The sequence below is a fragment of the Eublepharis macularius genome, chromosome 2, assembly GCF_028583425.1.
Source record: "Eublepharis macularius isolate TG4126 chromosome 2, MPM_Emac_v1.0, whole genome shotgun sequence".
In the NCBI taxonomy this organism is placed as follows: Eukaryota; Metazoa; Chordata; class Lepidosauria; order Squamata; family Eublepharidae; genus Eublepharis; species Eublepharis macularius.
Window position 1 is genome coordinate 168,551,180 of NC_072791.1, and position 15,750 is coordinate 168,566,929.

The 15,750-nt window shown below is 41.1% G+C and overlaps 1 protein-coding gene across 1 annotated transcript; it reads right to left on the bottom strand.

Annotated features, from left to right (window-relative positions):
- Positions 1-1,237: 1,237 nt before the first annotated feature.
- Positions 1,238-11,619, bottom strand: FAIM (Fas apoptotic inhibitory molecule). The gene is made up of 5 exons (XM_054971988.1): positions 11,414-11,619; positions 5,570-5,705; positions 3,962-4,190; positions 2,457-2,506; positions 1,238-1,689 (listed from the first exon to the last, which is right to left on the bottom strand). The coding sequence occupies exons 1-5, from the start codon at positions 11,527-11,529 to the stop codon at positions 1,540-1,542; spliced, it is 681 nt and encodes a 226-aa protein (XP_054827963.1). The 5' UTR covers positions 11,530-11,619; the 3' UTR covers positions 1,238-1,539.
- Positions 11,620-15,750: the final 4,131 nt, after the last annotated feature.

The window sequence follows — 15,750 nt, forward strand, 5'->3', positions numbered from 1 at the left end:
AGTACAACCCCATCCAGAACAGGAGATATCCCCATTCCTGGGTCAAACCTCCCCCACCACCAGCAGCACCTCTGTTTTGTTGGGATTCAGTTTCAGCTTATTAGCCCTCATCCATCCCAAGGCATCAGTTTTCATAGCCTCTCCTGGATCTGCTGGAAGCACAAAGAGCTAAATGTCATTCGCATACTGGTGGCAACTCAGCCCATATCTCTGGATGACATGTCCCAGTGGCTTTACAGACATGATAGAACCTTGTTGAAAGGTATCTGGAAATGTCATTCAATTTCTTGCCCTACAGTGAGTTTTCTTAAATGTACCTGAAACACTGTTCTAACACAGAACAGGAGAGCAGTACAGGAAACATGGTTCTGAACTGTGTGTTTCTTTATAAATGAAGATCTTAATTTGGTTATCATAAAGCCACATTTTTTTTTCTAGAGACTCAAGTTACAAGCAGAAATCCTCATGCATTTTAAGAGGATCTTTTAGCAGGAGTCCACAAGTTCATTTAGTCACCAGTGGCAATTAGATTACGATAACAAACTAAACAGTGAAATAATAGCATTTGGAACGAAAGGTAATGGCATTATAACTGTAGGTATTACAAAATTCAGTAAAATTCTCAAGCTGTAAACACACACACAAGAATGGGAATGTGCAAAGCTACTACAGCTTCTGACTTTCATGTGTTGTTGGCCTTTTGACTTTCAGTTTCTTTTCCTGGGAGAGCTGCACATACAGAAATGGATAACTATAGAACTCAATGGATCACCCCTTCCCTTCGGCTGACCACCAGCAAACAAGCAAAAAGTTGGAAACAGGCATATTGGCTCACCCAAAATCCATGTGATACCATTTTGGTCGGCCCTAATAAAAAGTATTACAAGGATTTTGTTTCAATAGCGAACAGCCATAATTCATGCATGCCTCCCATAAACAGATCTAGTTGGCTCTGCTTCTCACCAGGCCCATAAGTACAGTCTACTATGGTTTAGAGAATGAATAACCTGCATGCATGCTAGTCAAGACTGTGCATTTGTACTGGCCAATAGCTAGCAGAGGAGGCAGACTAAAGGGCTCCAGTTTGTGCAGCTGGATTATGAGTGAATTACTATTGATAACCATAGTTTCAAACACATTTGCTAAAATAAAGCAGCTTAATGCTACACATTCTGAAAAACAGATGAAACACTTTTAAGGATTTGAAAAGAATCATCTGAATATTTAAAAACACAAGTCACCATTCTGCATTTTTATTTTATTAAAATTTTCCATGTAAACCATTTATTTGTATGTTAGTCAAAATTCCCCTTTAGTGTCATAATATATATTTATATAATTTACAAAATAGCTAGGAATGCTGGAGTTGTATATAACTTTACATTTTTATCTGATCCTCCAATAAATTTAATATACAACAACTAGAAAGTAAAACAGCACATACAAAATGTACCAAGTAGTATATATTGTCAATTACCACAGTAATTGAAAATCCCTGATCTTTGTATCTGCAGCAGTCAGACTCCGAACATCTGAAGTTTATTCCAAAGCTTCTGGGATTTCTCTATCATCTACAATGAGCGTATGAATAATTCCTTCCCTTCTCTTCCCACTACTAACCGCTTTAATGCAACAATCATGGTTTCCAATACTAAAATGGGTCTCTGTCCCATCTTCTACGAATTCACCCTGGAACAAAAAAGGGAGGCAAAAATTGAAACAGTATTCAAATACTCTGAAATACTGGAGAGTCCAGTAGCACCTTTAAGACTAACCAACTTTACTGTAGCATAAGCACGGCTCTCTTCATCAGATGCATCTGAATTGTAGGGAGGGGTCCCAAAGAGATGCTTCACTAATACGTTAGGGACCATAGACTTCACCATTATGTTGCCTTACGTACTATCAGTTGCTTTAAGTATGTGCTCCTATGTGCTACCTGTTCTTCAAGTATAATCCTTCAAGTATGATCCTTTGTCTCATCTGACGAAGAGAGCTGTGGTTCTCGAAAGCTTATGCTACAATAAAGTTAATGCTACAATAAAGCTACAATATTGTAGCTTATGCTACAATAAAGTTGGTTAGTCTTAAAGGTGCTACTGGACTCTTGACTATTTTGCAACTACAGACGAACACAGCTAACTTCTCTGGATCTATGAAATACTGCAAGCATGTGTTAGCCACTCAAGAACTGTTCTAAAGCACAGGCTTGTGTTCAGAGTGGCCACAATTGGCTGGAAACCAAGGGCTACTATTGTTCTCAAAATAGGAATTACTCCAGTGTCCATTTCCTTGCTTTAGGGTATTTTAACTATTTCAACATTGTCTTTGCATTTTAGCTGACCCAATTCTATACATGTTAGAAGTGGTGGCAGGGAATACCAACAAATATGCATCTATTATTGATGACTGTTCAATTTCCCCCCCTGAAGTTAATGTTCTTAAAAGTTACATACCGCCGTTTCCATTTTTTTACCATTGCACCAGACGTCCATTGTGTCTTTCTCTGTAAAAATAAGACATCAAAAAGGACTGTAATATGACTTGTTCTATATTATGAAGTTTTAAGCACAATAGGTTTGTTTAGATGACAACTCTTCCTTTGCAGGTTATGTTCATTTGATTTGGCTTGCTTGTACATGTGCTGTACAGATGCAATTCCTTCTTTCAGAGTTCTATGGTCAAGTTTTCATTCTTTTATCATCGTGCTACAATGCAGCTCCACCATTTTCATCCACTAATATTTCCAACAGAGTGCAATGCAATACAAAGAGAATAGATGGCAAAGGGACCTGGGTCTCCCTGCAGAACTCTGAAGTTGGCAGAAATGATATGATGCCAGAGACCAATGCCCTTCATTAATAAAAGGAAATTACCAGACATCAGAGAGGTGTTTATGGTGACTGGGTTACAAATCAAAGCAATGAAGATGAAGAGGATGGGTATCTTGAGACATTTATCCCATTAGCCAAGTCAGTACCTGTTCAAAGGAGGTACTACTTTTCATGCAGCTACTCTCTGTCCATAAATGGGGTCATGATGCACACTGAAGAGTTTACTAAGCAAGGCTTTTGTGATACATCTAAGTATAAATCACACACACACACACACACAAAACCCTTCTGCTCTGGACACAACCTACAATAGAACAGTTCTATTTTCCAGGCTATTGTTACATGGAAAAAGAATTCTCCATAAATCCACAGCTAACTTTCTTTCATAATCCAATTTTCCCCTTCCATTATTACTAGGTTCTTGCTTTAAATGGACAGTGTAATCCCATGAATATCCATATAAGAACAGCTTATAGATTTAGTCTTTAGGGTGTTACTACTCTGCTGATGCTCTCTCATGGCCTTGCTGTAGCAAAAATATTGGATTTTGCGGCTTGTATAAATTACTCTAATTTGCATAATTTGTATAGTAATTTTGCTATTTTTAATTATTTTGAATAATTTAGTCTACAATTGGTAGCTATAGAGAAGGGTAAGGTGCTCTAGAGAGCAATAAAAGCCCTACTCCAAAACAATGGAAATCTTATTCAAACACCCTCTGATTCTTGATATTTCAGCAAGTATTTCTCACAGATTCCACTGCAACATTACAATGAAACCAACACTGCATAGTTTAAAATACATCACTAACAACGACAGTACTGTAGCCAGAGGATAGCACAGCAAAACAGTCACTACTAGCTCAACTAACTAAAATGTATAAAGCGATACAAAATTCCTTCCTGATCAAGAATACCCTGCACTAGTTCTGGAAGCCATTGAGGGCAAAGCACAAGTGGATTTGCTTTGGGGGCTATTTCCCCAAACTGCAAATCGATCTATTGATTTATTTACTCGCCAAGACTCAAGGCGGATGGATATTCTCTCAAGAGCACCACAGCACAACTGAATAAAAATATAAGGAACCAGACAAGAGACAAACAAGATACTGTGGAAGAACAGCCTACCTAATACAATCCTACAATCTGCACCATCCAGGGTTAACATCCAAGTGTTTGTGGTCTTTGACCTGTTCTCCATGTACTTCTTGAGGCTCTTTCCATTGATTTCCAAGGTATACTCATATGCAAAGCCACTGACCGCATCAATGTTAACTGTAGCTTTTGTCTTGGCTTCTCCAACAGTAAATGTCTCTTTTCCTACTAGTTTGAACATCCATTCTTTTCTCATTATTTCCTGGAAAAAAGGGACATTGCGTTTTAGTATAAATCAACAGCTTGCTTCACTGGTGAAAACACGGTCAGAGCTGAGTTAACATTACTGTGAACTGGTTTTCTGTAAAACTGAGATAAACTGGACCCGAGGAGTCTTTCATGTTCTACCACATGAGCCAAATTCCCAATCAACCAGGTCCTCAGTAACATATTCTATTTACCTAAAAAGAAGACTAGCCCCCCCGCACAAGAGTGCCAGCAAGAAAAACAGGGGGTCGTCTTAAATTCACAAACAAGTAACAGTTATGTACAATAATAAAAATCTTTTTTGTGTATAACTTTCTTTTGGAGGGGGGTCACCTTCCTTTGGGGTAAATATGGCATACAATTACTTTAATGTTTTAATTTCAAAGCATAATACTGGATGCAAGATACAAGTGAATAAGGTAAATGGTTTTAGACATTGGGATGTATACTGCAATCTATCGATGATTGTACTTTCAAACATATGCATGCATCTCTCTCATCTGAGAGGCAGGTGAAAGTTATATTTCACTGGGGAATAAGATACATTTAATTTGTCCAGAAGAATATCTATCATAAAGAATGGACATACTGGAGAAAACAACACAGGCTGCTGGAATTCTGTGCTGATTTTCATTGAGAAGTTCCCGTTACATAAACCTCCATTCAGTTCAAGAAGTGGCTTGGCAGTCATTACCGAAAACAGTGAAAGCAAAACTTTGCAAGGGCAGGTGCACAGGTTCTCTAAGGGAGAGATTACTTAAGATGCTCTTTAATGGGCTGGCTCTGGGTTTCCCAAAATAGGGAGCGGAGGGGTCTTCCTTTTTGCAGTTGCTTGTGCATGTACCACAGTACATACAGTTCCAAAGAGTGCCAAATAGCTCCTACAGGGCCTTTCTGACTCAGGAAAATGGTGTGGGGGGGCACAGGAGCCCCTCCTTCCTCTGTGCCATGGTCCCAAGTTGAATCGGGCTCTCCAGAGTTTTAAATGGATGGATGTTCTTTGCAGTTGCTGTGTGGCTGTGGGGAAAATGAGTTGGGTCTGGGGAACCAGGACCTGACTTATTAAAAGACATCTAGTGCAGTTTGGTTGTCAGTGCATATCCCTTTTTGGATCCTAGCACAGAACTTTAATTTCAAATTGGAAAATGGCAATTATAGTGCTACCCTAAAACAAGTCTCAGAATCCTACTTGAGTCTATTCAATGAGCTTACTCCCAGGAAAATGTTTTTAGGACTACACTGTTATATCTGATACTTAGTCACAGCATAGCTCAGACTCACTGAAATCTGAAGTCTTAGCAATGCTCCCTTAGTTACTCTGACCAATGATAAAAAAGTAATCACTGCTATATGCATTTTATATAACAGTCCTACCTTTCCATCCACATACACAACACGTTTGCCAGATGTGGTCCCATGTTCAAATTCAATCTTGTGAACACCATCACTTAAAGCAACTTCCCAAACAGCCACCAGATCAGTCATGTTGTCCTGGTAATTATAGTGAGATCTGTAGTAATACAAGTTTAAATATGCATTAATGTATGATGACCCCTTAGCCTACCACTTAGACACTCCATCAGTCACATGCAAGAATTTGCAGATATACACTGTACTTCTCCCTACCCCACACCAGATGTTTGCTGCTGCATTTGAAGTTTTTTTTTTAAATGTCTCCAAGCTTTGGCATAAGGTTATATAAGGGTGGATTTTTTTCTCCTCCAAAAAGAGGAAACTTAAAACACACACAGGATTTCCTATGCAGTTACCTATCAATACATTAGTCCAGACTGTCAGGTTCAGCATGCTTCCCTATATGTTGTAACCAAAGAGACTCCATTTTAATTCTTTTAGTGTTCTGAGTGCTTTCTTCACAGGTGCCAAGATGTTCCCTAGCAGCTATCTCTCACAAGTGGAATGTTTTGACTACAGCTTTTCCAGCCCTGGGAAACTTTCACTTTCTCAGCTTCAAAGGGATTGTTTTGAGAACTATGGGGGGAGGCTGGGCCTACTGGGTCTTGATACTTTGTACCTTATTCTTTGCCTCTCATTCGTAACAATACACGTGTACCAGCCCAGATATTGCATCTGAGGCAGTGGACTATAATGGTTGCTTTTTTCAGTAAATCTTTTGAAAACAACGGACTCTTGTCTGATTGCAGAAGGTAGTCTGGATACAACTATTATTTAGCCACAGATCTGACACAGGCTTTGATTAGACTATCTTAAACAAAGTATTTGAAATGGCCATACTAAATATCTCAGGACTCAGGAGTGAGCAATAATTGCTATCAATATGATTAAAAACCAAACAGCACAAGCATATTTTGATCACAAAAGATTATGTGGTCTGGAAAGGATGCTGGTGAACATTTACTTTGACATATATTGATCTGGATCCAGTATGCAAGGAATGATCTGTGCAAGGATCTTCCCAGTTCCCAGTTCTTCCCTCCCTCCAACAACCTCTTCTGACCCCAGGGGAGTTTGTTCCCAGGGTTGGGGACCTGCATGGACTCATAAACAGTTCAGGAGACTGTAGCAAGAAGCAAGAGGACACAATTTCTCCCCCTTCCACCTCCCAACTGCAGCTTCCCAATCAGTGAAGCTATGGGAATAAACTTCCCCACGGTTGGAAATGGCTGCTGGGGGGAGGCAAGAGGAAGGAAGATGAGGGACCAACAGCATGTTCTGTTGACAGATCACAGGATCCAACTCTTACTCATTTACATAAACACTTCATCTAGCCAATGGATTATTTTTCTGGCTAGACAAGTGTACTCTTTAAAAAACCTCTTTTTGGGGAGGGTGTGTGTGCTAAACGATTCCAATACTTACCATAATCCATTTTAGAACTTTCATCTGAAACAATTAACTAAACCAATGTTGTAGCTTTTACGCTGTATTTGACTTGTATGTATATAAACAGAATAAAAATGAACACTTCTGTGCTTAAACAAGTGAAAAGCCTATTTCTGAACACATCTCAAATAATTTTTTGTTTTCATGCATATTACAGTGGACTATGTATTTTGAAGTTGGTGATCATGTGCAGTTCTGTGACTATTAAAATCTGAGCATGCCTTCCTAGGCCTCTTAGAACACAGAGTGGTTTTTACCTTACTTCATCTTCATAGTCAGTAATCCCACCATGGGATGCCATAGTAATCAAAACAGCCTTTAATCCAATTAGCAGCAAGAAAAGAAAAAGAAGAATACTGATAGTTGCAAAAAATGTTGAAAACTATAGTTTGATATTTACTAGGAGTTACTTTTTTCTCAGTTTTTCCTGTTCCACTGGGGTTGGGTAACTCAAAGAGAATATATTTCGGTACTGACAAATATGGGCTGTACCAGCACAGAGGTTTTTCTCTGCATTGGTTTCCATATGGCAGACTTTTTACCCTTTAAGCATCTACTGTCATCACCTCTAACTGTCAATTATTCAAGCTTTACCCAACCTGGTTTGGTATGATTTTTATGGCAAAAGTGCCATCCTATTCAGACACCTTGATATACTTTAAAGGTGTGCATTTTAATGGTCCCATCCACTTCAGAGCCATTTTTCTTTCATCGGTCCTTCATGGTCACCATTTTCACTACAGCACCACTGGAAGAATTTAAAAAAATGGTAACCACTGTTGTGCAATGTTGTAACACTGTATTGCCACAAGCTACTAGTTGTATAATTTTTTAAAAGTAGCCTTTTTCCTTGCAGAGATATAATGGAAAAGGAGTTTTATAAGGTGTTTCCCCTTATATCTCCACAACAAAAAGGGAGCTTACTTGAAAAAAAAATTCACTGAAACTAGTATATCATGGCAATAGATTGTTGTAATGTTTTTGTGCTACAACATAATAGAAGTTACTGATTTTTTAAAAAGCCCTCCAATAGGTGGCAGGGAGAACATACAAGAAAAATGGTGGCTGATGGAAGAAAATGTGCCCAAAGCTCCCATATGGACACTCCATTGATGGCACTAATGCCTCTGCATTCATAACAGAGATGACAAGGAAATAGACTCATGCTGTGAGGATGTCTTCTTTGTGACATTGCACAAACCAATTTTAGCTTACTATGTAAGCATTTGTAAAGTATTGTAGTTTCACTGGATTTCTATGAATCCTTTATCTGCAGCACTTGAAGTTACACTAGTCTTACAAATAAGAGCAGAACACATTATTGTTTTTAACAAGTTGGGTCTGGGGAAGATGGACCTGACTTGCTTTCCCTGCAGACACAGAATAGCTGCAGAGCAGTGCTTTTTAAGTTATAACAGGGGCCCAACTCAGCTCATTACCATGATATGGGGGAAGGAAGGGCTTCGGCCTTCTCCCTGTGCTCTTTCCTAAGCTGAAATGGGCCAGGAGACATCCCATTTCGGAGCTGAATTAGGAAAACATGAGGTGGGGGCAGGAGTTCCTTCTCTCTCACACTGCAGTCCTGAGCCAGATCAGGCCCCAGAGTGCTTTAAAAGTAGTTTCCCCAAGTAGCTCTGTGGTTGAGAGGAACAGTACCCAACTCATTAAAAATTATGTTTAGCTTGGTTCTAAATTATTAGCCCTGTGCTATTTTTTCAAGCTGTTCTAGGTATATCTGTCAGCAATTTGGTGCACAATGGCCAGTGGGGGGGGGGGGTGGAGGAACAAATACTGCCTGGATGCCTGAAGATTTATAAAGTAACCTTAATCAGAGTTACACCCTTCTTAGTTCACTGACTTTAATCGAAAGGTCAGATGTTTATGGAAAGGCATGGAAAGAAGAATTTGAAGAGTAGGAACTCATAAGCCCACAGCATGTTCCCAATCTCCAAACCACACTCCTTAATTGCTTCCTCTAAACCACACTGCTTAATTGCTTCCTCACATAAACCTATTTGCCTATCAGGGATCTATATTGCTTCAGCAGCAGAGTGCAATTCAAATCTATTTTAAGTATATATTTGGGACTGTAGACTGGAATTAAAAGTTGAAATAGATCAAACTACAGCTGTGACACTGATAGATTTGGGAAGATGAAGAAGGAACCAAGCTTAATAGCTTGGATTTACTCTACCTGGACAAGATTTAGAGACAGAATAATGAAGCTGTAGCAAAACGTACTGGGATTTAGAGACAGAATAATGAAGCTGTAGCAAAACCAGTTTCCTGGGGCTAAAGTGTAGATGACTGGGGAAGGCAATGGCAAAACACTCCGTAACAAAAAGTCTGCCAAGAAAATGTCATGATGCGACGTCCCCCCATGGGTCAGTAATAACTTAGTACTTGCACAGGAGACTACCTTTACCTTTACCTAGCAAAACGTACACATGATGCTCATATCACATCAAATGAGGAAATACATAAAAACATTACATAAACTACACTGGAGAAATTCTAACCGGTTAGAAGAGATAGCCCATGTTTGAAACATTTGAAGAAGATAGTTGTTGCTGTGCAGGCACACAGAGCAGGAGATGTAAAATAATCAAGGTATGTGTCACTTAACTAATGTTCTGGGACAGAAGGAGCAGGTTTTCAATTGCTGTAAATCCTATCTGGTCTGTTACTGGGAAGAAACAGGAGGGAGAGGAATATATAGCAGGTATGCATTATGCAAGGAAGGAGATGCTTCAACCAGCAGCACTGAAAACAGAAGACTGGCATTCTTGGGTGGCAATGGAGCCTATGGTTGGCTAAGGAAGTCCATGACTCCCCTGGGAGGAAGTTTGGAGTGAAGTAGACCCAGTGGGCTGCAGAAGGTCTGCTGATCTGGATACACACCAGTGACCACGGATCTGGTTTTCTAGTTTGAAGACAACCAAAGGACTGCAACTTTAAAAGCAAGTTTAAGAAAAATGTTTAGATTTAATGAACATGGCAGGGCAGCTGCTTTTATTATCACCACAACTCAAAATTCCATGACCCATGTTCTAAACAATCTCATCCCTTGACTGGAAGGAACTTTGCACCAGAGACAGCAAAAAATGTCCTTACTGGGTTAATTACTTCTAGATAGAGGCCTCCTGGATGAGAAAGCTCCTGGAAAAACTTGCAGAGCTGCTGACAAACCTGTAAAAGACCACTGTCACACAAAACTGAACTTCCAGTACACAGCTGAAAACATAATACTGTCTCTGGATGCAGTGGTCTCTCTCTCTCTGTTTCAAAATTAAAAGGAAATCTAGTTAAATTTTATACCTGAAATAGTTGACTACATTAAGAGATCTAATTAGTGGCAAATCAAGTTTGTGCCTCTGCAAATGCAACCCACATAAAGAATAGTGGCTCAATTTAACTTAGCTGAGCCAAAGATTTTGGAACCCTGGAATCTTCCACCAGCATTATGACATGAACTTATTTCAGTAACAGAAACAAAAGGACTCCTCTTTTGCATTTTGGGTTAAGGGATTTTTAAAAAATCTAAATTTATGATAGCTTTGTGCAATTACCTCTCTTTATCCCTGATTAAAATAACTAGAAATATGTGGTTTTACATGTAAATACCCTGAAAGCTAAACTCATAACTCCCTAATAAAATGGGAATCCTGAAGCACCTTCAAGACGAACATTTATTCCAGCATACATTTTTATGAGTCAGCGCTCACTACATCAATGCAAGCAGCATCCTACCTTCTGGGACTATAATCGTTCTTTGTATGCATATAGCTAGTGGAGAGTAAAGAGCTACTACCTACATTCCAAAATACTTCATGGTACTACCTTTACGCAAGACCTTTGACTAACTACACTATATTTTAGTTCGCTCTATAAAGGGCAGCAAGGATTGAGAATATAAAGGTAGGATTTTGTTCTAATCCGTTTAATCCGGTTTAGTCATCTAACAATTTTGAAACTGGGAAACAAATGCCTTCCCCGGTCATTCTTGTGGCTGATGCGGCAACCCAAACTGCCGTTAATATTTGGCAGTACGGCACAAGATGACAGTGGGTTGCTCATGACAGTGGGATGCGGCATTTACACGCAGCGGAATGAAATGCGGCGGCAAAAAGTGTATATACAGTAACGGTGAGGATGGGGAGAAGGCGCACACGAAGGTCCCCGGACCGCTCCCTCCTCCAGGCCCGCCCGCCTTTTCCTATAGTACTGGAGCGGGGGCGTCAGCGGGCGCGCAGGGAAAGCGGGTACGCCTGACACGTTGGCGGCACTTTCCAGGGCAGCTCCCACCCAGGCGTTTCGGGTGGGCGGAGCCACTTCACAAGATTCCCCCCTTCATACCTGCCGCGGCTCTCCTGCTGCTTCGCCGCGCTCGCAGCTCCCCCGCTCGTTCCTTCTTGCTTCAGCTCACAAGATGGCGGTTGGGCCTGGAGGAGGGAGAGCGGGCGGGAGCGCATCGATTGGAGCAAGCGCCCGGCGCATCTTCCCTTCGCCCGGCAACGCACCTGCTCTCGCCTCCCTCCCTCAGCCGACCGTAGGATCCGTTGCAGCCTCGCCCCGCCTCGGAAGAGTGCCAGTCCTCCGCTTTCAGTGATGCCGGTTGAAACGTCGTCTGCCCTGCGTGATGCATGCCTGCTATATTATCCTCCCCCTCCTGTTTCTTCTCAGTAACAGGCCTGAAGTTTACCTTTCACGCTTTCTTTTCTCCTTCCATTTCCTTCAATAACAAATGTTACATTTCAATTATATACTCAACTTATACAAAATACAATCTGAATCCCTTGCTTAGCAAAAGTAACCCCTCTGTAACAGTTGCTAACCTCCAGGTAGAGTCTGGCGATCTCCCGGGCCACAGAGATCAGGTCCCCTGGAGAAAATGGCTGCTTGGGAGGGTGGGCTTTATCATCGCAACCTTGCTGAGCTCCCTACACAAACCCTGCCCTTCCCAGGCTCCATCTCCAAAATCTCCAGGAATTTCCCAACCCAGAGTTAGCAACTAATTCCTGCTCCTAAAAAAAGACACCAATCCTACGCAGAATTAACTGGAAGTAAAAACAAACAGGTATCTTGTGGCTCCTTAAAAGGTTAACGAGTCCTTACTGAATATGCCTTGGTTCCCGTTCCTGTCTGATGTGATTATATATGGTACTCGGTGACAACGACTGGACAATGGAACCAGAATGAAGATTCCTTGGTGGAGTTTTATTTATGTATGCTGTTTATAGTTTCTCCTCACTGACTCAAGGTATGCAAAACAGAGATGGACGTAGTTCTCATTTTTCATTTCTTTAAATGTCTGAACATATTCACTGTAAGCGTTATCATCCCACCTATTTTTGCAAATTTTCCCATTTTGTGTGCTTTTTCTATTTTTTCTGCTGTTTCATACAGAATGTTTTTCCCCCAAGAACTTTATTGTTAAGTTACAAGATAACCTATATAATACTTTTTACAAATTTTAAAATTTCAAGTTTTTAACCAAGACACTCAAAACAACTTTTAACTATTTACAATATTGCTATTCATGATGTCTATTTTCTGTAGTCATGCGATGTACTATAATATTAAGATGTTTTCTAAAATATCTTACAAACTTATAAATGATTGATAGGAGCTTAAAGGGGGTTGAATGTTATTAGTTGTAATCAGGGCTCATTTTGAAGGGGAACATGCAGGAATGCAGTTCTGGCAGTTCTCCAAAGAGGTCACATGTCAGGTGGCCCCGCCCACCTGACTTTCAGCCATTTTGGGTAGTTTCAGCCTGGATTGGGGCCAAAACGGCCCACATTGGGGCCAAAACAGTCTGGGGATCGGGTCGGTGCCAGGCAGGGGAACTCTCCCTTGTCCAGCACCAACCTGATCTGGGCCATTTCGGTTCTGATCCGGGCCCAAAAGGGCCCAAAATTGCCACTTTTGGTCATTTTGTGCCCCTTTTTTCCATTTTGGGCCCAATTTCAGCCCTGAATGACCAGGATTGGGTTCAAAACAGCCAGGATAGGTGATGTCAAGGGATGTGGCATATGCAAACCAGTTATGCTAATGACACTTCCAGTGATGGCAAAGGGTGTGGCATATGCTAATGAGTTATGCTAATGAGTTCCTCCAGCTCTTTTTCTACGAAATGACTCCTGGTTGTAATATACTCAAAAAAGGGAACCATTTTTCTAGAAAGTCTGTTGTGTTTGGATAATGTTCGGTCTCATATATATTATCATTTATTTTAGCAGAAATTTAATGATCCCTGGTTTTAGGAAACCAACTGTCTATTGTTGGTGGATTATGTGATTTCCAATTTGCAGCAATTGTGCTTTTAGCAGCGGCTAATAGCTTATTAATAAGATCATGTCTGATCTGAGGAATTAAAATATTTTTCCACTGATTGAAATACAGAATATATGTTATATGCCATTTTACATACATATATATGCCACAAAAGTTGCATTCCATACTCCCACCAGGCAGGATCCAGCCACCTCTACCCCATTCAGGTGAGGTGCTCTATACACTTTTGTGACAGAGCCCTCATCCCATGAAAACTTTCCCTTGCGTCCTGTCTCGTTCCCCCTGCCTGATCCAGCAATCTTCCATACTCATCAATGAAGTCTCCAATGCTCCATGCTTGCATACTGGAGTCGGCATTGCATACATGGTTGAGAATCACTGGATTAATGGTGACCAGGCTGGGTGCAAAAGAAGAGAGCAAAGGCAGTGGAGAGCTTTTGCGAGTGGAGGGGTGTCTCTGAACCTGCCTGTGTTGGCTTGTACCACACTGTAGTACACCCCTGGTGATGGCCTATTACCCCCAAGTTCTTGACCTTAATATCAATGAGGTCGTAAATCTGTCTCCTCCACTTTCTCTTACATGATATCCTGATGCTATGTCTGCAGCTCAGTGGGTCCTATGCTGCCTAACAGCAAAAGGTGGGTCTCTGAGTCTGCATTAAACAAATATAAACATCCATTCATTGATTGATGTCTCCATCCTTAGTTCTTGGGGGAAAGTTTTGTCAAATAGGCATCCTTTGTCTTTGTCTCTAAGCCCATTCCTCTTCCCACATTGAAGATCTTGAAACACTAGCCTCCTGGTTTTATGCTGCCACCCCAAACCAGTCAAATGAACCTTGAGAATCACAAATTACATCATTCAGTCTAGATAAGTTCATTGATGCTGAAGAGGTGGAATGCAGGCAGGAGCTTCCACATAGTCCTGGTAATAATTTACTTGAAAGGGGACAGGTCCAAGGGGCAGTTTACAAAAACAAACAGGTACAAAGATGAGAATCTTTCCTCTTCCTGGCATGTAAAAAAGTCATTCACTGTTCCCTACTTCCTCTGAGAGAGGGAAGAAATCATGCTCCTTGAGGTACCAGTAGCTTTCTTTCTCTTTCCTCTGGGAAGGAACCAACCGGCCTCAGTTCAAAATGGTAGACAGATTCCTTTTCCTTCTTTATAATGAGCAGGAAAGGAGCAGCAGACTGGCCCAGCTTCTGCATCATTTCAGCAACCACAAAATGGCATCAGTAGCTGAAACCTATGGATGGAGCATCCTTGATTACAACCATAGGCCAGGGACTTAGCCAAAATAACTCCCCAGAAGTGTTCCAGGAGGTCTTTTCTTCCTCCCCCGCCCCCGCCGCCTTTAACAGCACAGTTACTGGCTATGAGGCTGCTTCTGCCTGCATTTTCTCCTTCAGTACCTCACAGTGGCAATGCACGCACAGAGGAGGAGGACAACTGTCCGTCCTTGCTTGACCACATAGTTGCATTTGATTCTAGTGGCACCTTCGAGACCAACAAGATTTTCAGAGTGTCAGCTTTCAAGAGTCAGAGGACTCGGATCCTGCTGTTCTACGGCAGACCAACACAGCTACTCACCTAAGCTGTCAACATGGCTTTACTTTCTGTCAGAGTGCAAGTCCAGTAGCATCACTGAGGCCTGAACTGATTGTGACATTAATGGGACAAAATAAAAGTGGATGTTGCAGCCAGTTTGGTGTAGTGGTTAAGAGTGCGGGACTCTAATCTGGAGAACCGGTTTGATTCCTCTCTTCTCCGCTTGAAGCCAGCAGGGTGATCTTGGGCTAGTCACAGCTTCTAGGAGCTCTCTCAGCCCCACCCACTTCACAGGGTGTTTGTTGTTGTGGGGCCATAATAACATACTTTGTAAACTGCGCTGAGTGGGTGTTAAGTCAAACTGAAGGGTGGTATATAAATCTAATGTTATAATAAACAGCTAGTTTTCTTTGAACTGTGCTGCTGCCAATTGAAATTTGTTGTTGAGTTGGCATAGTAACTTATCACATATGGCTGCAAAGAGTCACATGAGTAATCCTTTCTCCGATCAGCATGTTTAAATTTAGGCTGGCTACAATCTTCGAGGTACAAACTCAGAAGAGTAGGATGGCAGCCTATTCTCCATCCTCTTCTAAGCAAGGTGCTAGCCTTTCTTCCTCGGAGATTCAAATTGTAATATTGCTGTCTTAAAGCCGTGACACATGCTGGAAAACTCCAGTCTCATGGACGTAATTTTCACAATCACCTGCATCCATACAGCATTAGATATTGTGCTACAACAACCATTTGCAAGTGGATTGGCTTTTCTGTAGAATAATCCAATTATAAATGATTGCTTCAGCACAATCATAGTGCGATATGTTTGGGTGCAGTTTGCTGAAGGA